Below are 22,698 nucleotides of genomic sequence, written 5' to 3' on the forward strand. Positions count from 1 at the left end.
AAAGTACAATGAAAACGTAATTATTTACAAAGCCCATTACCCTGATCCAGCTGGTTTCAATGACCTTGCGATATGTCGTCAAGGTCAATATGTTGTGTAACATCGTTTATACATACAAGCGCTGCTCAGCATCAACCTTCAAAATGTTCGCAAAAGTACTTTTGATACTATGTATCTCATTGCGTCCTTTTATTATTTTACATGTATTCTAAGGACTTGACTGAGTCTGGATTAGGTTTGATTTAGGTAGTAAATAAAAGACATGATTATAATTTCTTATGAAATTGTTATTACCATTAATATGGAAGGTATTTATGTAGAATAATACATACTTCACCGATATGGCCTTAATATATATTATTAACCTCAATGACCGAGTAACTCCAGACAACTGTCACTAGATTTTAGATTCGATGATACTGTATTGACTGGATATATACATATTTTTTGAACGCGCCATTATTGCAAATGCAGCTGATTTTGAGAAAAATAGAAACAATGCTGCACCGAAACAGGTGCGAAAAAGTAAGCGTTTAGATAATTCAATATGCATATAATGACATCGATTTGTCAGCGATGTATATATGGTATGCTTATGTTAAGTATCAATATCTCACTAACACTTATTATTTCCCCTACGGTTGCTGGAATCACCAAACGTGATTCCGAATTGCAACTACTTTTACGCGCAGTGTTGTGCTTATCTATGTACCTTCGCTTTTATGTCTGAAACTAAAGCCTACTGACAGTTATACGTGGATAGAGTAAAACTATTCGACGCGTTGACTCGGTAATATATGTCAAGGCCATTGAAATCGGTAGCGGTCAATTGCTTTGTAAATAATTACCGTAGAATTTTATAAAAGTATGAATTGCGCGTAATCAAAAGAACAAACGTGTATCTACCATAATTAGAATAATGAATGAAATTCTAAGATGAGCGATGATTATATAATAATCGATTCTGGAATTAACCGGGCACATGTATATCACATATTTATACATGAAAAACTATAATACAACGCATACGATAATTTAAAAAAAAATTATCATCGTTTCATATACCACAAAACCATAAGCTGTACACGATTCAATCTGACAAAGTGCTTGTAGATTCGCTTACTGTAATTTTGCTTCTTCCTTTGCTTTCCAAAGAATTAACTCCATACAAGCGACAGCATCCTCTTTGCTGTCGTGTCCACCAACTGTAATATGAAACAAAAGATTAGTGAATTGTTTTTACCTCGTTACAAACCTTAATGTGCAAAGAAATCACGAAATAAAATATCGTTATTGAACTATGCCGCGAATGGAAAAAAACAGAAAAGTATATGATTCTAAACTAACCGTCATTTTGAATGATCTTCCTTAAATATTCGGAACAAAGGTTCTTCAATGCTCTCTTTTGTGGATAGCCATTCTTGTGTGGAAACATCACGCTTGTATCAACGACAGTATCGTGCAAAAGCCTTAAAGCTTTGAAATCGCTTTCTAAACTATGACCCACTAATATAGTTTTATCTGAAAACATTGTCAATAATGTTGCTTGGACATCTAATAACGTTGTTGTCACATCCTTCATATTTTCCTCTGTAATCCCAGAAAACCTGCATACACCATTTTAATATTGATTTGATTATTTATAAACATTGTATGAAAAATTACTTTTCTTTTTATTTTACGCATTATCTTTTTTTAAAGAAAAAGGAGAAAGAAACAGAAAAAAATGAAGGAAAAAATATTTTAATATTTTTTACCTTGTATTATAATCGATTATAGGATTTTGGGGATTCACTAACGTCTCATATACTACACTGCAATCATCATCAATGACTGTTATCCTGGTTAGTTCCAATCCTTGAGTTGTATAACACATTTCACAATCGAGTGCATATACCCCTTGTTCCTCTACCGGCGTATCTTAATAATAATAACGATAATAACGATAAGATCAAATAATAGAACAAATATAAACTAGAGTTGAAAATAGAGATAAATAAACATTTACAAATTACCTTTCGGTAAAGTTCTCACGTAACCACGAAGGTTTTCATAGTCTGTATAATCCCAAACGTGCGTCTTCGCGTCACAACAACCAGTTGCAGAACCATATTGTTGACAGCAACTGTATTTGCTTTCACCTCTGATTGTGAACTTCCTGCCCCAATGATATATACAATTCTGTGATCGCGTAGCAAATCCTCGTTTATCGATCATATAAGTTTGACCACACCGACTACAAATTCTTTCGTTAGGCACTTTTGATAGAACACTTTGATTTCGTGTGTTAGTTACATAGACTTTGGCACGACCCTGCAATTGAAAGAAATTGAGTGATATTTTCACGAATATTTTACTATATTTCTCGAAAGCTTCTTTCACTCGGTTTACCTTCTGACCATCTGGATGTGGACGAGGAAACCCGTTATCTTGAAGTTGTTGCTCCGTCATTATCCATTTTTTTAGCATACCATATAAAGCTGCTCCTTTAAATTTCGTAACGGCTCTTTTTGTTTTAAGAACACTCCACGAACCTTTAGCTTTCCCAGCCAGCACTGTTTCATGAGAAACTGTACTACTACCTGGAATTACTATTGCATTATTATCCACAGGTGAATTTTGATCAGCCTCTTTTCTCAATCTATGCGTAGCAAGCATGCAGGAATTTTTGTAAACAGCTAGTGCTTTGCATCTTTCGTGACAAGCGTATTCTTCTTTAACTGCACGTTGTGCTGCGTCCTCGGCACTTGTGTAAATTAATACACATACGTCATGCATCATATTCACATAATACTGACGAACGTTTAAAGGAAATTTCTGCGTAGCTACTTGTAATGGTTCAGGACGAATTAGCTGAGGAACCTGAAATACAACCAAGACATTATACAGCTCTGTACGTTTATAATTAATTAAAAAACAAAGAGTACAGACCATTTGTGGAACATGAGCAATGCGTACACCACTCTTTGCCGTTTGTGCAGCTGTTTTATAATTATCTGCAGCTTTCGGCTCCACTGACTTTCCTACATTTTCTGTTACCTTTCTTTTTTCTAGGGCTAAGGATTTAGCATACGGTACGTGTGCAATCCTGATACGAACTGTCGAATATGTAATTAATTATTAACAGTTTTTATTTATACTTTAAAATATCTTCATGTAAATACTTTCATAAAAAAATAGTTATGTACCATTCCCATTTAACTTCAATTCGTTGTTACTCGCTGTACCTGTCGCTTTGGAACAATTACGACGTACATCCTTGGGAGCACTACTACTTGCAGAAATTGTTTTTTCTGCTACAGCATCGCGCATCAGACGCCACCTTTCGTACATTTTCTGTTGTGGATTTACAAATTTTCTCGCCTGTTGATTAACTCCAATTTGCCTGATAACACATACAGCTGCTGAAGGATGTGCTACTCTTTTCTTGCCAACGTCTTCTATCTGTTCCTTTTCTTTTTCGAGCAATGCAGATGATCTGACTTCCAATGGTTCTGCTACCCTTGATTGCACTGGTACTTGATATTCCTTGTAACAACATTCCCAATAAAAATAAGTATACACAAATTAATACATTTTGTATTGCAATTTTTAAGTCCCCAGAATTTTAACAAGATCAATTTATTACACATACCTGAAATATCTTTAAACACTCTTCTTGTACGTCATGGTCTGAATCAGACATGCTAAAAGTTACATCAATATCATTACCAATGATACTACTATGATGATCATCATTCTCTTCGTCATTGTCATTCATAGAATTCAGACGAACGCTTTCTAAAGAATTTCCGAATCTCTCGGATAAATTTTTTTTTTCCTTACTCTCCACATATTTTTTGTTTATTGTATCATCCAACCTACGATGTGTTTTCAAATGTTTGCTACTTCTATCACTTTTATCCTTAGTGTGCTCTTTCGAAGAACTCTTGGAATGCCCATGACGTTTCCCAGACCTATGATTGTCCTTTCTATCGCTCTTAGATTTGTGTTTACTCTCATCTTTATCTTGGTCCTTATCCTTTTCCTGATGTTTATATTTACCCCTATCCTTATCATGATTCTTCTCTTTTGATTCTTTGCTTTTGTGTCTCAAATGATCTTTATTTTTACTTTTACTATGCGAACTGGAATGCGACCTTTTACTTGATTCATGCTTCTCTTTATACCTTTTATGAGATGTACTGTGATCCCTTTGATTTTTGTCTTTATTCTTATCCTTGCTTTTATATTCCTTTACATTTTTATCCGTACTTTTATTCAAATCTACTTCTGGTACATTTCCTTTTTCACATTGTGAGGATTTAGAACTCTCATCACTAGTTTCTTGTTTCAGAGTATTGCTATATGTCAATATTTTTTCATTATGATTTTCTTTGTTAATAGTTCTGTCAGTGCTATCTATTATCTTTGGAAAATACGTATCCTGTAAATGGGTTGCATAGTCAGATTTTTTTATATCAGAATAAGATTCATTTTGTTCTAAAGTCCTAAAATCAATGTGTGCAGTATTATTTTTATTTGTGTCATCATGATCGTCAATGTTATCGTGATCATTACTATCTTCTTCTTCGTCGTCAGAAAATTTTGGTTCGATATCTATAGGAGAATCTGGAGATATTTTACTAGACTGTACATCAGAAGTTGATTTGGAGCATGTGAGTACTTTATCCATCATATTGAGATCTGTTTCAATATGATCTAGTGCAGATTCGTTTAATCCATCATCCGTTTTTAGTCGAGTTTTCACTTTTTTTGGGACATATTCTTCTCTTTTCTTTTTACTCTTTGGATAATAGGTCTCCCTGAGTTTAAGTAAATATTCATTTGGACTACCATCCTTACATGAATTTAGTGAAGGTGAGTCCGATTTGCATGTAGGTATATAACTCTGCGTAGTATCCCGAGCTTCAGGTGTGATTATCACAGTAGGTTTGTATTTAAGTTCAACACTTTGAGATTCTGCAGATTCATTGCCCATATTTAACCAAGGTTTAATTTCATCCAGAGAAGATTTACGTTTCACAGCTACTGTATTTTTCCTAGTTGGCATATAAGATACTATTGGTATGTGACGTTTCTTTAGTTCTGCAATTGGTGTTGGATTATAAACGCATGGTTGCATATTAACTGGCGCTGGTGTATTTGTTCTTTCTTCCACCATAGTGGCCTTAACATTGTTTACTGTACCAGATGATCCAGTGGTTAATGTTGGTTTTAATTCTTCAACTACCTGAGAAACAACATTCTGACAAGACAATTTATTATCTACATCTGTGACACTTCGATTAGCTAGGACTTTTTTGACAGCTTCTGTTACTAATTGTTGTAAAACGCCTGAATCAGATGTTACCATTGTAGTAGCTTTAGAGTCTTCAGCTTTACCCGCGGAATGGTTTTCCACTGTCTCTGTAGCCTCCGTACTGGTAACTCCAACATCTTCTAAAACAATATATAAATTTATATTTTTTAAATAAATTGTTTATGCTAGAAAACTGAGATAAAACCGAAATAAATTTCTCGGACAATACAAAATATCACGCGTAATATATTTATGATAAAGGAAAAGCTGAACAATAAAGGAACTTACCCCGTTTCGAATGCTTGAAATGACAGTAAGGTCTATCGCACGCTCCATTTTCATAGAATGGACAGTTTATAGCTTTAAAGTAACCAGTCGAAGGCAACATAACTATTTCATTATACTTTATACTTTCGATCGCTCATTCTTTGATCAAATGGTATCGTATAAAGTCATATTAGAACATTGGCTTTTAAACAAAACCAACCTTTGTAAACTTGCTTTACATATCAAACATTATTCTTCTTCACATTTAATTAATAGACATGTGTGATTATTATAAATCAAGAGATTTATGAATTTTTATTAGACACATCGAAAACACGAAACTCAAAGCGAAGCGAATCCCGAGAACAGAGGTTATGTACAATTGAGTAGTACATTTCCCTATTTGCAATTTGTTTGAAAGTATTCAATCCCTTCTACCCCCACCAGAACCAACCACCCTAACGACATCTTACTGTTTCCTCCATCTGCTCTTCCTCAATTTCGTATCTTGTTTCAAATCTGCAATCTAATTGCACAAATTTTAAAAATATTTCATATATATAATTTATAAAGAACTGTATATAATACCACTTATAAAAAGATGTTGAATGTGAAAATTTTTAATTTATTTTGATATTATTGTGGAATTTAAAATCAATCTCAATTTCACATATTTCTTATGTGTACACATAAGTATGCATATTATATTTGCTATAATGACGGTAATACAATTCTATTATTATAAAAATGGGTGTAAATATATAACAAGTGCGGTCGTATATTGTAATTTTTTTTTTCTAATTTAATTGTACAAAACAATATAATATTCTAAATAAATACTTGATTCAGATTAATAAAAATATGGCATTAAATTTACAATTAGGAACTTATAATATAAATAATAATATAAATAATAAATAATAATATAAAAAATTAATATTAATTATATAAATAATATAAATAATAATATAATAATATATATAATAATTATAATATAAATAATAATATATAATATAAATATAATATATTTTAAATCTAATAAAAAATGAATTCGGAATTTATTAATAATTGAACCTAATATGTGTATTGATTCAAAATATATTTCGAATGTTTTATATTTCGTTTTAAAATTCGGTATTAATGAATATTTTGGTTAAATATTTGAGAATATTAACGTAAAAATAAAATGTAATATATTTTGAAAAATAAGGTTTTCATTTTAATTTGTCAGTATCCCTTGTGTTTTTTAAATAATTTTCATCTTCCGATAAATAGATTTGCATCGCATAAATTTTAAGTACGCGCCTAATACTATATTGTTATTTCCACCAAGCGATTCATGCGTTACCACATCTCTACGATTTCTTACTACCTATAGTTCAGCTAGTACAAAATGGTCGACGTGCCTTGACTGTATGATACAGATTGGTAGATACAACATTTTGTTTCCTCATGAAGGAATTAGATACAATACACTACGTGTAATATTAATGGATTTATAAAGGTTATTGCATTTCAGGTGTGTATTATTTTTAATGTTAAGTGATATCTTTCAATAAGCAAAGTAATTAAGTCGAGCGTTCACCTGTCAATACGGCTTCTTTTGGCAGCAAAGTGTGTACGTCGCCCTTATCAAAGTGTGAAAGACTGCATATATAACTGATGTTTCCCAACTCATAATAAGTCTAAAATATATTGTAATTGTGTTGTACTTTTTATTTGCGAATTTTTTCATTAACTGTATAAATATCCTCGAATTTATATGCTTTTATGAAATGTTTTCGAAACGATAAACTTAATGTAACGCTATTTATAATATTTACAAATGTTTCAGTATCCGCTTTCGGAAAAATTAAATAATCATCTAATCGTCGGAAATAAAAGAAATGGAAAAACGACAAGAAATATTGGCTCCGTTTTCTTCTGGTAAGTTGCTACTGACACAAAGACAAGTAATTTCTCTCTGTCTGTCAATATTATATACATTTATTGATACCATCATTGTATGCAATAAAATATTAAAAGAAGGAACATAATATTTCTTAGAGAGTTGATATCCTGTCTGTATTTTATTTACTAAAGTCTTTCCTTCTTCTGTAAAAAGTATAAATGTTTATTGTTAATATTTCATACAAATATTATATGTAAATATTAGATATGTATAACTTTTTATATATTTGTTATAGAATATATATTCCAATATTGTTTCGATGTTATTGACTTAATATACAAATACAGTTATGTATATTAATTCAAAGTAGAATTAATGTGTAGTATAGATGTGTGTCTTGTTTTCATAACTTTTTAAAATTCACTGTTTTTATTAAAATGCTATTAATTCTCTTTAGTCTTCATTTGTGACTTTAAATTGAATAAATATTATATTATACATGTGCAATTTTGTTTAATAATCTGTTATTATTATGGTTTTGTTTAATAATTAAAAATGAATTTCTATTGTAACAACTATAACTTTTTGTTTAAATTAATATTTTAGTTGTAATAAATTTTCTAAAATGACAATTTTCTAGAGAAACTTGTCATTTGTTATATTTATAGGATGAGAATATATGTATGTATATTTAATTTTCACATGATTGGATTCAATGCTTCCATGAGTATAAAATTGATACAATACTGATATTCTAAAATTATACATTTTATCAATACTTCAAAATATAGAAGTGTAATAGAAAATATTTGAAATAAGTTATAGTTAAGCATAGCTAAATCATAATCAAAGTATTTCGAAATTTATGTATAATATTTTTACTAATAAAAATATAAAAATTAAAACAAATTTAAATGATAATTTTTATATTAAAATTATTTAGCGTTTAAAAAATATTAAACATGTAAAAAATTTAAAAATATGCTCAAATAATTAATTCGTCGTTATTCGGATTAAATAATAATTTAGTTAGTTTAAGATGAGACTCCAAACAGATGCAATTTAGATCTAAAAATATTTTGATTAAAACCTAATAACTCTTGTAAACGATATTTAATCGCGAGATATGAATTATGAATACGGAAACAAAAGATAAAATTATTGAAAAGGGTGGTAATAAAAGTATTAGATTGAAGGTTGGAGGTCGGTTAAGGATCGGGGGTGCATGGAGGTGGGGTGGCACGCGCGGACCAACGGATCAATTCGCGCTTGGGAGCTACGGGGAAAAGCAACAGTGTGTCTACCCCTTGCTTCCCGGAAAAGTACTTGATACGATTTAATCTCTTTTATTTATTCGTGATACTAGGATGACAATAAACAGTTCATCAAATCAATATGTAGGTATAATAGAATATGTTAATTGATTGAATATTTTCATCAGGAGTGTCATTATCCGGGTGATTCATGTGATCAACATCTATATTAGATTCTCTTTTTTGATAAAACTGAACATGTAAATGTTCGATCAAATATAATAAGAAAACTGCTTTTATCAGTAGAAGTGATAAGATCAAGATAATAGTCTTACATTTATTTATTACCAATTAACGTTAAATCGATGTAATAAGATATACTTGTTTCCGAATTGTGACATTTGACAGACGACCTTGGATTATCTGTGATCGATATCAATGTAATAAAATATAACTACTATTTTCAATTAAGTTCGTTTCGATGAAAGAACTGAACAAATCGTTCGTATTGATGTTCACACGTTTATAAAATTAAAAATACAAATATGTACCATACAACAATTTGACCTGGTTTTCATTGAATATATCTTTATACATTACTGACATGAGAGCGGGAGGCTGCTGCAATTGTCACGAGCGGGTCCCCTATTTGTTCTCTTCGCAGTCAATAGACGCGAGGACATTTGGATATCGGTTTTCTCATATCTCGATGCAGTTCATGAAGTGCGATATTCCTTGTTGCAGTACTGTCATTTTCGTGAAAGAGTATTATCTTACAATCTAATTTTTGAGTAATTTATATTGTTCCATACAATAACGTATTGTTATTACTTAAACTGATCACTGAATGTGTTTAAATAATAATTATTTTGTTATATTTCATCTCTATATTGTATAGCCATAAATGATAAAAAAAGATTTGTTTTTAATATGCTTATAGATGAATGTCCAAATAGTGGGGAGGATAGCGAAGAAGATGTAATAACTGATTATTTGGGATCATCGCATTCTGATTGCGATCGTATACCTATTATTAATGGAGATCTTGGCAGTTTAAATTTACATGGAAATATAATTACTGAGACCGGCTACACCAAAGAAAATACGGAGAAAACGGCTATTACAATGTCTGAAGGGACTGAAAGAGATGAACAGCAACAGCAGCACTCGCTGCTTACACTTGGCACTAATAGTCAAGCTCAGACTAATCCGTTGGTACCAATTATTAGTGTCACACCTCATTCACCTGGTCTTGCTAAAAACTACCCAGTTTTAGGTAAATATTTTTGATTTTTGATTTATGTAACTCCATGCATTACATTTCGTTGATCTCGGTATCATTTGACATTACAAAATTTTATGTGCTTTTGTGGCTAACAATTCGTTCACCTCCTTGCAGAGGACAACTTGCAGCATCTGCATGAAATCCATGATTGTATTCAGCGTATGAGAGATCTGACGTTGAGCAACTGGGGATATAATCACCGCACATCCCACAACGATGTACCTCAACGGTTAACTTCATCGTGTCCTTCCCTATGTCCTTTCATTTCACCTGAAATTGCACCACGTTCAAGCAATAACGATACAGGATCTGATCCTGATCTCCTTGCTAACTGTTCCACCAACAGCTCTCCCACACATTTTCCATCAGTAGGTCCTCGTTCACAGAATGCACAAGGTATAGACAGAAGACGCAGCTGGACTGACTTGGAAGACACTCGATGTGGGCGTCGCAGATATTCTGGGCAAAATCATCTACAAGCACAAAACATGGTTAATATTGTCTGATACATTTTTAAAGAAATGCATTATTCATTGTACACTTGTGGCATGAGTTTAATTGCTTCATTGCTTTTTTTAATTTATTTTGTTAAAGCTTTTGACTATTTTTTCCATTATCATATTCATTGTATAACCATTACAATTGCAGCGACAACGCAGTATTAGTTTAAGCAGTTTAGACAGTGAAATGGAAATAGAATTACACGGAAAATCTTGTACCAGGCCTGTAGGAGTTGCTAGTCGAGCATGTAGATCGCAAGCAAGTACTCATTCTCTCAATGAAGCTGATCTTGTACAGGTAATGGATGCTCATATTGAGAAGTTTCTTATATGTTTAATTTGTAATGAAATACATTGCAAATTTTTCTTTAACAGAGCGAATATCAGAAGATAGTTACAAAACGATTCAAAGGTAGTCAAAGATTAGCAGACAGCAGTGGTTTAATGCCTGGTCTTACAGGTTCTCGTTTACCTCTTCAGAAATCTATTTCAACGCCTTCAATTGTTACACCTCAAGTTAATGCTCACTTGGCAGAAACTGGAACTAGAACAACACCGTCACTTACAACGTAAGCTAAATAAAAATATTTCTAGATTGTACAGCTAGATCAGTGCTGATACGAATTTGTAAACTATTGTATCTTTTAATGCATTTAAGAAATAACAATAATATTTTTTGTAATAAAATTATTAGCGTAAGTCTTATATTTTGAAATATCATTGAAGTATTTTAATAATGTTTTGATTTTATTTTCAGTTTTGTATTAATTTCATCAATTTTTAACAACTGCTTATAAATACTTCATGTTTTATGATCTAGCTTGCAATCTTTTTAAGATATCATATACAAGTAGCATATAAAGTAACACATATTTTATGTATATATGAAGTATAAGATATGTGTATACATATATTTCTTTTAACTTAAGTAATTTTTTAATTAATAGTAAAAACAAATTGCATGGTTATTAATACGTTTATAAAAGATTTCAAAATTTGCCTACATTTAAGAATGCTTGCATCTTGTAGATGAAAGTATTTTAGCATGGTTGCACCATTTATTGCTATACTTAAGCAATTTTCAATTTTTTAAGACTAAATCGCACCTATATTAAAGTCAAAATTTTACTTCATCCTCAGAATATAAGTTTGATTCCTAAAATTATTTCAAAAATTTTTATCTCACGTTGAATAATCTAAGTAATCTTAACTTAAAGTAACTTTGCGTCTTTGTGGCACTATTATCTCGGTGGAAAACCACGCGAGAATATCTGACTTGCATCTTTTACACAATAGTCGCATACTTTGTGTTTGTACTTGATAATTTCCTACCATCCTGCATGGTACAGCCGACGTGAAAGAAACGAAAAGGGTAGTGGAAGTGAAACTGAAACTGAGGATCTTCACACTCCAAACAGCCATGAATTCCATGAAGACAGAGAAGGCACTCCAAATGCTCAGATATCCTTTGATGAGTTACTGACGGAGTGAGTATTATACATTTTCAGTTTTTCGCATATATATATAAGGTGTGTGGTAACAGATAGTAAACAATTTAAGGGGTGCTTCTATTGTACAAGACAAAAGAGAAGAATAAGAAAATTACGTTTGAACTTCTTTTTATTAGTTATTGACATTTAAAAATCAATTTCAATATCTCTATAATATAGAATATTAAGAGAAGACTATAACATTTGCTACCATAAATAATGCATTTTATTAAGAAAGATCATAGATTGAACATAGAACTTGCCTACTCGTAAAAATCCATAAGAGAATATCAATCTACCCTATGGAATTTCCAAGTAGAAAAGACTATCATCTCCTCTAATTCACGAATTTGTCTGTATGATTACAATATGTGCATGACTTTTTTATTCTGCATTTTCGTTTGTCTTATTTTAGTTTATCTTAGCAGTTATTTATCATTTGTTACCAAACACTTTATATAGTATATTCTGCTAACAAGGCACAAGGAAAAGAATAACTGGTTTGTATCAGCTTTATCATTAATTATTTTTTTCTTATATCGTATATACATGATAATCAGATTATAATACTATTTAGATTTTTCTATGTGTATTTTACTCTTTCATTGAAATGCTCAGTAATGTACGTATTTAGTCATAACTTATCATTTATTTTTATCGTAATCACTAGTGTAAATACACTATAGTACTGCTTGTAAATATTTACTGCTAATCATTTTCATACTATACCGTTTTATATTGTAAATTATTTCAGTTAATTACATTTATACATATATTAATTATAATATGTAGATATAATAAATAAATATATGTACATTTATTTTTAGTGGAGCTGTATATGACGATCATCAATCAGAAAAAACTAGAAGAAAACGAGGTTCTATCTTTTTTCGTAAAAAAAAGGTATTAAAATTACGGTATAGAATATTCAAGTATATAGATAAAATATAATTCTAAAAATTGCAATGAAATTGCAGGATAAGAGTTCCATCAAATCTACATCAAGCATATCCACAACTTCGAATAGTTATAATGTTAAAAGAGGATCTACCGCATCGTTACCCCTACCAGCGTCCTCTGGAAGTGGAAGGTAAATAACTTTTATTATTAAAATTATAGATTTCTTGCATTGGATCTGCGTATCTGTGGTTCAAGATTCGCACGCAATTGGCATGACTAGGCCTAAACTCGGAGTTTATTATAAACTCTTCTTATTTTCAACAGAAGTACAGGAGAACTTCTAGCATCCGAACTATTAAGGAAGCATGGTTGTTTAGATGAGAAAGTTTTCGAATATCGGAGAATCAAATTCCTAATAGCGAATAGATCTTCGGATATTAGAGGATTCTACTGTATTGTATAACTTAAAGAATACATACACATATTTGCGCTCAGCAAAAAACTTGCAACTTTTTTTACTTTTCTTTGCTCATTAGATTTTTATAAAAATGTATCATCTGAGGGAAGTAATTAAACTTCGTTAATTGCCACTTATCAATTGATAACTAATATAGTTAATTGCCAAAAAAATTTTGATATATCAATATTTATATATATTTAAAACTTCTGTTAATCTATTATATTTCACATTTTACTCTGAGAAGTCTCTCTTACTGAATTTCTACATTTTGTATGAAAAACAAATAGAATAGGATAAATGCTAGAGGAAGTATTGTAACTGCTTATTATTCAGAAGCTTTGGCTGGCACAAAAGCTTATTATTTCTAATTAATTTTGCAATTTAACCAAATAGTATGGCAAGCTTTAGCGTGTTTATCCTCGCGTCTCTAACATTAATTGATAAAAACATTTGCATATACATGTTAATTAACATACAAATTTCTATACCCAAACTTCTTCGGATATTCATTTTACAAGTTCAACATAAATTATAGATACGATACTAACGAAAAATGGTAGTTTTTACAATTCAAAAAGGGTATACACAATCTTTTTAAAAATGCATATCTATATGTTCTATATTGTATTAAAGTATGCTTTCGAAAAGGTAATGTTTACCTATAAAAGAGCGTGTATTATCAAGTGATGTATAAAAGCTGAGAAACGTAATAGAGTAAGAAAACTGAAGAAGGAAGGGAAACAAAAGGCAAAATAAGGTTGCCCTAATGCAGTGTGTGCTTTTTCCTTCCCCCGTGCATTCCCTCTCGTGCAACGACAAACCGATCGATTGTTCGACGATTAAAGGGAAATTAACAGCAAGAAAGCCGTGACAAGCTACAGTCCTTGGCGGCGAGTTGCTACTAAGCTCGGAGTCAAGTAAGTCTCAGAAGTCTGATGTGTTCCTCCTATTCTGTCGAAGCGTTCGTACGTTTCTGTTCGTATATTAAATCCTACACAGTAGTAGGATGACCCGCGTCTATCGTTTCTCGATTCTTTTCTTGCACACATTGTTCAAAAGGCAATTGAATTGCCTCTTTGTGTTGTATGGACAGAGACATCACCTTGCCCCTGCCTATGCTTCTGATATGCTTGCTTCTATCATTTCTAATTATTCAATGATATATTTTGTGTATACATCTCTTTGTAATTTCATCCAATCATTATAATATAAACATACAATTATTAAATAACTAAGTAACTTCTTTATCGAGCATCATCAAGAATGAACATCTAGTACTCTTGTGCTTTCAATTGATATAAATTTCTTTATTACCCTGCACTTTGACTTTCCCTCCATAGTATGAATTTGTAGCTTTAATTACAATCTACATTCAGCATTGTTCACTCATAAAACTTTTGTAGAAATACATTAATAATAAACATTTTAGGTGTCAAGTTAGGGAAAATTCTATTATTATATACAGATAGGCGAAATTAATTAATTCTTTATGTTAGTAATATGTATTTTCCAAAATAAAATATGATGTAGTGTACGTAAAATCAGAGGAAGAGAGATTTAAGTAATAATTTTGCTAATTTCTAATTTATTTAAAAATATTGTGAAATTTGGAATTTTTGCCTGTTTTCATTAAAATGACTTACACTCAAAAAATTTTATTTAGGAAATTATTCGCAGAACTTGATGTATTGTAATGTTGAAAACATTATTTAAAACATTCCTATTCTTTTAATTTCTTCGAAAATCGTGTGTTTTTAAATTTAAGAAGATGTAATGAAATGTTCCTCGAAATTTTAGTTAAAGAATAAGTCTTTTCCCCGATGAAGTTTTTGAAAATGTTTAATTGATTCAGCTTCTAAAGACGGTGCAATACGTGCACCTTATTTTAGGTAAATGGACTGTATGCTTCGCTATTATGGTCGGTTGTTCGTACTACTCGCATTCCATATTAACTCCATATTAAACCTTTCCTTTAGTATTTAAAGTTTAGCATCGCAACTAAACAAAAAGTAAAATGAATATAGACTACATTTATATTGAGACATATCATGTGACACAATTCCCCTTTTTTTATATTCATTTGAATGACATTAAAGAAACCCTTCGGTAGGTATAAATGACATATGGGACAGGTATGAGACCTGTCACTTTATTTTTATTGGGTCGGCCACTAAATGATCGCGAATTTTGTCAGTACCACCTAATGTCAAAATCCGTAATCACTTAGTTGCCAATCCGATAGATCTTATTCAAGAAGTATCTAATTCTTTATATATAATTTATCCGAGTTTTGCAGATACCTGAGATTACGGATTCAAAAGAGTCGGATAGCCTGTCACTCTCAAGCCGATTTAAATCGATTAAAAGAAAGAAGTCATCCGACTTGGTCGGACATGATCGGTTTTGAATCTCGAAGTTAATAGCTCACGGTTATTCATAAAATTAGAGATACGAATCGGTCCAAATTAGTCCGAAAATATTGGGCTACATGAGAATTCATGTCTTAAATATCATCTCGTTACCAGATTATACTTCAATTTCGGGTACCCGCAGTACTGACCAATTAATATACAAACATCTGTCCCTAACTGATAAATAAACTATCAAAGAATTGTAACATGTTCAAAATATCTGACATCATATTGACCTTATAGATTTGTTTAATTAGAATTGCATTAATAATTTTGTGTCACTATTCCCTTTATTACTTCAAGTTATGATAAATGTGGCACTAGTGTTTAATTTTCAAATTAGCATTAAACTAAAATTGTCTTTTATAATGTATAATTTTAGTTATGGAATACTACAACAAACACAATATTTGTTTCTTTATGATAAAAGCAGTATTTGAAAATTAGACTTATATTTTTCTTTCAGTCAAACAATAAATGAGGAGAAAGATGGAGATGGACAACATCGTGATATATCTAGGTTTGTAGAAACTTGTGTATTATTAAATTTTCTTTATCTTAAAATATCTAATTTACACGAGCTTTTTGTTTAAAATAATATTGCAGTGGATTAGAAGGATTTGACTTTGGAGATGACGCTTATCAATTCACAGTGGGTGATCTGGAAGGTTTGGATCCTGAATTAGGCCTAGCTAAAGAAGAACCTGATTCTTGGAGTGCTGCCATTGGACATAACGTTGCATTACGATTAGCTGATAACTGTGAACGAAAAGTGAAAAGACAAGAACACATTTATGAATTTGTACTTACGGAAAAACATCACTGTTTAGTACTTCTCGCCATGGAAAGAATTTTTGCGGAAGGTTTGCGACGTCACTTTCGTTTGGGTCAAGCAGATCTGGAACGCATGTTCCCAAGACTACGCGATCTCATTGACATTCATTTACGATTTCTGCAAAAGTTACGTAAGAGGCAAAACACAAATTCTATTGTTCCTACAATTGCTGATATATTAGTGGATCAATTCTCTGGAGAGAATGCGCAACGTATGAAGAGTGCCTATGGAGAATTCTGTAGCCGTCACAGAGATGCTGTTGAAGCTTATAAGTATTATTTGCGTCATGACCCTCGATTTGCACGATTCGTACGGCAATGTCAGGTAACTATAGTAGGGCATTTATTCTTTTGTTTATTTGCATATATATATATAATAACATGAAGATGTATATAATTAACGTTTATACAGTCACATCCTTTGCTGAAGAAGAAAGGAATTCCTGAGTGCATTTTATTTGTTACTCAACGTTTAACAAAGTATCCACTGCTCGTTGAGCCACTCATAAAAACAGTTATTGCACACGAAGAAGGTGAAGATTTACGCAAAGCCCTGGTTCTTGTTAAAGAAATTTTAGCAAATGTAGATGCATGTGTTGCTGACAAGGAAAGAGAAGATAGAAAATTAGAAATCTATAACAAGTAAAAAAAATTATATATTTTATAAGCTATATTTTTAATGCTTTCATACTTATTAATAACATTTCTCTTATTATTATCATTTAGGATTGACGCAAAATCTTTTGCGACATATCGTGGTGCCAAATTCAAAAAATCAGATATCATGGCATTTAATAGAATCTTAAAATTCGAAGGAACTGCATATTTAATGCAAGGTCGTGGAAAAATGACTGCCATTGTAGTGGTTGTTCTTTCTGACATATTATTTTTCTTGGCTGAGAGAGATCAGAAGTATGCATTTTTTGTGCCTGACAATAAGGCTGGTATAGTATCACTTCAAAAATTACTAGTTCGTGAAAAAGCGGGTCAAGAGTCTAGAGGAATTTATTTAATAAGTAGTAATCCAGCTGAACCTGAGATGTTCGAGTTGAAAATTCAAAAACCGAAAGATAAACAATTATGGATACAAGCAATTAGATCAGCAGTTGAAGCCTGTCCACAAGAATCTGAAAATGAAACTGATATATTAACTGAAAATAATAATAATAATGAATTAAGAGATACACGTTCCTCTTCTATATCGTTACTTTCTGTTGAAGAAAGACAACGTTTAGTTAAAACTAAAGAGTCACATGTTCTTAAGATAGTCGGTACGTGCGATATTTTATTATTAAATATATATATTTTAATAAAAACGTGAATATATTATTAAATCATTTTATATTATTATAATTAGGTGAGCTGCGAAAAAAGGATGCAGAACAGGCGTTATTACTCGAAGAGAAAATCAGCTTACAAATGCAACTCTTACATGCTGCTAATATTTGGAGTGGGAACGAAAGTAGTGATAATGAGAAAATAGAAAAAGCTGATAAAGAAATTGCAGATTATACGAGATTAGTTCACAATGAAGGAACAGATACTACACAGTTACGACAAGAGGTTACTATGTTTTATATATACTACTTTATATATTTCCAAATTAAATTATAACTATAAAGGATATTCACAGATTTCTGTATATACTTTGTAAGATATTATAACTTATATTATTCAAACTTACGTAACATTTTTATTTCATTTTCAATCATATGCATAGAAAGTAATTCTTTTTGTAGGTGATTGTTGCTGTACAAGAAGCAACAAAACTTGCTAGCTCATTATCTTTTACTGCGGGTGGCGCTACTCTTTCGAGAAGTTTAAGTTCTGCGGGAGAGCGACATAGTGAGGCCTATGTTCCGTCTGCTCTTTGTGTTCCTCGAAGAGCTGAGACATTTGCGGGTTTTGATCATAACAAGGTAAATACACAATACATACATAGCAGTTAAAATCAATATAATAATATTATGTTCTTTTTTTAGGAAAAATATCCGTTACGAGAGTCTGCAATTCATTCTGTAATTTCTCTTCCAAAGGTTAGTGAATTTATAAAAGAAGGTCTAGAAGAAAAAGGAAATCAAGATACAGAAATAAATAAAGATCAACAGTGGGCAGCGATTCGTCTGTCTCATCATGTCTATAGGTTGGTCTGTATAATTAGTAATCAGATGACAACAATTGATAGTCTACAGGCTCAATTAGCAGCGTGTAAAGAGGGTAGTATGGGCAAATCAAATAATAGACCTAATCCAAATCGCCAATTAGAAGAATTACGTAATTTACAAGACAAGTTAAGTCGAGAGAAAGCAGCGTTTCGCGCCGCATCACAACAAGAACAAAAGCAGCTAGAAGAAGAACGAGCCGAATTGGTAAGACAACGTGAACAATTAGCAGCAGAACAGAGAGATGTTACGCAGCAACGAGATCAGCTATACCGTCGACTCGAGGCATTAGAACGGCAAGGAGTGACAGTAGTTACAGGTTCTGCACCTAGTTCTACACCTAGCTCTACAACTATTCACTTATCCCATTTGACGCAAGGAACTGATACCGCTGTGCAGACGCGGAAAGCACAGCCGGATGCTAAAAGAATACCATTAAATTTAATTAGTGCTACTAATCAGCAAAAAGTGCAAAGTAATCTTCCAGTCAAGCAACAATTGCCTCTAAAACTTGCTAGTGTAAGCAACAATAATACTAGGCAAGTATAAATATTAGTTTGAAATTATGTGTTTAAATCACAAAATATATTTCATGCATATACATTTTTTATCTAATAAAAAATATAGAAGCGGAAGTACGAGTAATAATAGTCCAGATCGACATTCACGAACGGGAAGCAGTCCGGCAATCGTAACTGGCTCTACGTATTCTTCGCCAGAATTAGGAAACAATCATGCCGCTACAAGTCAAAGTCATTCGTCAAATCGTTCACTTAGAGTTACACGATCTCCTCCGGAATATTCACATCAACAACAGCATCAAAGAACGGAACAGCAGCAACCATTGGAAGAAGAAGTCATTTTTTTCTGACGTTTCTTTCGTTTTGGTCGGAAACATTCTCGATCTTCTCGTCCTGCAACTGGCGAAGCTACCCCGACTTCTACATTAACTCCCTCTCGAAGCCAATCAAAAGATGCTCAACCTAGAAGTCGCGTAAAGTCATTTTGACTTTCAACATTTTCTCGGTAAGACTTATATTATTTTTAACGTTCTCTTCATTATTACTATTATTCTTAATTCTTCCTTGTTCGTATCGTGTTTATGATAAGCTCTTCCTCGACCACTTCTTTTCTTCTTCTTTGCTCCTTCTTCTTCTTACTTTTTTTCTCTCTTTTATTTTCTTAACAATTTTATTAGTGTTGTACATTGAAATGCAACATAGTATATAAGTGATGCATTTATAGTGTCCATAATAACAGTGTGACTGTCAGAAAAAAAAAAAGGAATATACTATATTATTCTCAATGAATTGATAAAGGATAGTGTTACTTTTCAACTGCTACCGAGGGCAATAATATCATTTTTATGCAAATTCTCACAGAACCTATCATAAAGGGAGAATAACTATAAAATATGTGAAGAAATAAAGAGATAATGATTAGTGCTCAGAAATATTTGCGAAAAAAAATATGTTAAAATGGCCGGCTTAGTGAAATAGATCAGCCGATCTTGTTAAATTCTTACTCGTTATGTTATTAAGCCGACTGACAGTTTTAGAAACATGATTTTAGATGAATCTTTTAAGCAAATCTGTTGCAGTTTGCTGAAAATGCAAAATAGAGAAAATACATTATATTAGGGTTGCGTATACAGACATATATACATGGATATGTATATATATATACTTTTTCATGACATATGTATGACATCACGTGTACGTATGTTAAGAATGAAACTCGCGGAAGTATATCGTGCATATAAATGAAATATTAAATGTACGTTCGTACGTAACAATTTCATTTTGTGGCACGTATACGTGTATATGTATTTGTACATGTATGTGCATGAATGTGTGAGCGCGGTAGCTATTCTTATACCATAACTTTAAAAGTATTTTAATACGTGCTAAAACGACGGGTAAGATCCACTGTTAACAATAATGCATTGCTATTATGTGTGCCAAGCCACAGATCGAAATCGTTAATTATTTGAATTTCATTACATCATTCCTGTAACGGGTATAAATCATTTTTAATTTAATTGAATCGAGAGCAATTCAAGCAATATTTTATATTTGATACTTTTCTTCGAGATTATTCACTGCCATTATCATTAATCTGTAATCGTTTTTTCTTTTCTCCTTTTTTAATAACATATTTATTGCATTATGTAAGATCAGTGATAATTCTTGATCGTTTAAACTATTTTATTTATACTTTATACGAGACTTTTTTCATGAAAAGACTTATTGAGTATTTCGTGAAGATGGAAATGTTCCAGAGAAAGTATTATACAAAGATTGATCATACTGCACGTCTAATTGTAAGATGTTAGATAAAAAGTAATCTTGAAAATGTGGCTCTATAATGTAGATCGTCGTTGTAAGGTAAAAAATTGTTCGTTTTGATACGTACGTCTTGTTTAAATTTTGCACGTATTTACCTCAAAAGATGCTGTAGCGTGCAATATGATCTAATAAAAGGACAGCGTCGTCGAGGCACGATGATAAAACACGTGACTAATTAATTTATCTTCGTGAAGAAACATAAGTAATACTATCAACTTGTCTCAATCAATCGTGATGACAATAGTTCTTAAAAGTATTTCCATAAGATATAAAGCGAGAGAAAAAAAAATATAATTGAATTCTTACAAGTCTATTATTAAAACAATACCGAGTATATATTAGCTCGCAAATAATATTGTATTAACCTGTTAATAGCCTTCATGGATGGGTGTACGGCTTCATTTCAAAAACACTTAACACAAATTAAAATATTCTTAATATCATAATGCTCATTATGAAAAAAACATAGAACATATGCGAAAAGTAAGTTTTAACACTGGAATGTAATTCCACGAAATCATTCCAAATAGATACTACAAATTATATATTCTATACATGTATATATATATACATATACATATAATTATATATGTAAATATATATATATATATAATTTAATATATATTAAAGAATGTATTCTTTATATACATTGAGAACGTTGCACCATGTCAAATGTAACTTCATGCTATTAAAGTTTATTGTTATTAAATATTATCCTTATACAATGAAGTCGCACACCATCTTCAGGGTAACGCGAAGAATCAAATTGGGATAACAACTAAGGAGTAGTGCGGCGGCCTACATGCGTCTTGTGGCATCTAAAATATTTGAGGTCACTGGACAGCATAAGTTTAAGAGAGGATATAAAGAATTATTAGTAACGCGGTTTTCCACGTTTTAGTGAATCTTTACGTCCCGGACGCTCATGGGAAGTATTTTTGTACGTTTACTCTGTACCTACTATTTTACTCTAAAACTATATATTACTGTTATCATTGTGATACTCGCAGCTGCGATCGTATTTGGAAACGTTAATATAAAATTACACCTAATAAGTAAACGCGTATTTGTTTTAAGACGCGTTTACTTGGTACATCAGCATTAATTCTCTTAGAGTTTAACGATTTTAAACTAAAGGCCGTTATGTCGGTTATATGCTAATATTAATTGTTATTATTGTGTTATTTGCTTGATTACTTCATCAAGATTACCATTTATTCGCGATACACTAAATGCGTCTATTCTATAACAAATGCACGTAAACTCTTATTTTAATAACTCCTTATATTGTAAAATGAAATGATTTTTCCGGAAGGCGATATCCATAGAAATTAATCTGTTACTTGGCAAGAGTAAACAAATATTTACGATATTTTTCTTCCTCTTTCAATTCTCTACAAATATATACATACTGATATGTGATTTACATTCCTTAACGTTTATATATATACATATGCTACATTTTTCGATTGATACATGAATCGCCGTTAAATCATTAACCGCATAAAGAAATAATATCTATTTATTATAAATGTACATACAACTGTTATTGTAATAAAGAAAAACGTGAGGGAAATGTACGATTATGTTAATGT

General features: G+C 31.4%; 2 protein-coding genes and 1 long non-coding RNA gene across 7 annotated transcripts in view; 2 read left to right on the forward strand and 1 right to left on the reverse strand.

Moving 5' to 3' along the window:
* Positions 1-22,698, forward strand: part of LOC132908429 (uncharacterized) — an 81,968-nt gene that overhangs the window by 8,689 nt on the left and 50,581 nt on the right. The window lies entirely within an intron of this gene.
* LOC132908408 (RNA exonuclease 1 homolog) lies at positions 863-6,193 on the reverse strand. Of its 3 annotated transcripts, none has more exons than XM_060962408.1 (9): positions 5,591-5,977; positions 3,635-5,439; positions 3,189-3,528; positions 2,932-3,098; positions 2,392-2,862; positions 2,016-2,313; positions 1,758-1,920; positions 1,348-1,607; positions 863-1,205 (listed from the first exon to the last, which is right to left on the reverse strand). In XM_060962408.1, the coding sequence occupies exons 1-9, from the start codon at positions 5,688-5,690 to the stop codon at positions 1,120-1,122; spliced, it is 3,690 nt and encodes a 1,229-aa protein (XP_060818391.1). In that variant the 5' UTR covers positions 5,691-5,977; the 3' UTR covers positions 863-1,119. The 3 variants fall into 3 exon arrangements, with proteins under 3 accessions (XP_060818391.1, XP_060818390.1, XP_060818392.1); XM_060962407.1 differs by having other exon boundaries at positions 3,635-5,442; positions 5,591-5,975; XM_060962409.1 differs by lacking the exon at positions 863-1,205 and having other exon boundaries at positions 1,365-1,521; positions 3,635-5,442; positions 5,591-6,193.
* Positions 6,941-22,679, forward strand: LOC132908406 (rho guanine nucleotide exchange factor 18). Of its 3 annotated transcripts, XM_060962399.1 has the most exons (18): positions 6,941-7,088; positions 7,404-7,495; positions 9,654-9,989; positions 10,113-10,489; positions 10,647-10,796; positions 10,874-11,067; positions 11,848-11,985; positions 12,816-12,891; positions 12,966-13,078; positions 14,194-14,265; positions 16,226-16,279; positions 16,366-16,918; positions 17,006-17,235; positions 17,320-17,864; positions 17,951-18,156; positions 18,333-18,512; positions 18,576-19,294; positions 19,383-22,679. In XM_060962399.1, the coding sequence occupies exons 2-18, from the start codon at positions 7,456-7,458 to the stop codon at positions 19,624-19,626; spliced, it is 4,227 nt and encodes a 1,408-aa protein (XP_060818382.1). In that variant the 5' UTR covers positions 6,941-7,088; positions 7,404-7,455; the 3' UTR covers positions 19,627-22,679. The 3 variants fall into 3 exon arrangements, with proteins under 3 accessions (XP_060818382.1, XP_060818383.1, XP_060818384.1); XM_060962400.1 differs by lacking the exon at positions 14,194-14,265; XM_060962401.1 differs by lacking the exon at positions 11,848-11,985.

Source organism: Bombus pascuorum, chromosome 6 (assembly GCF_905332965.1).
Source record: "Bombus pascuorum chromosome 6, iyBomPasc1.1, whole genome shotgun sequence".
In the NCBI taxonomy this organism is placed as follows: Eukaryota; Metazoa; Arthropoda; class Insecta; order Hymenoptera; family Apidae; genus Bombus; species Bombus pascuorum.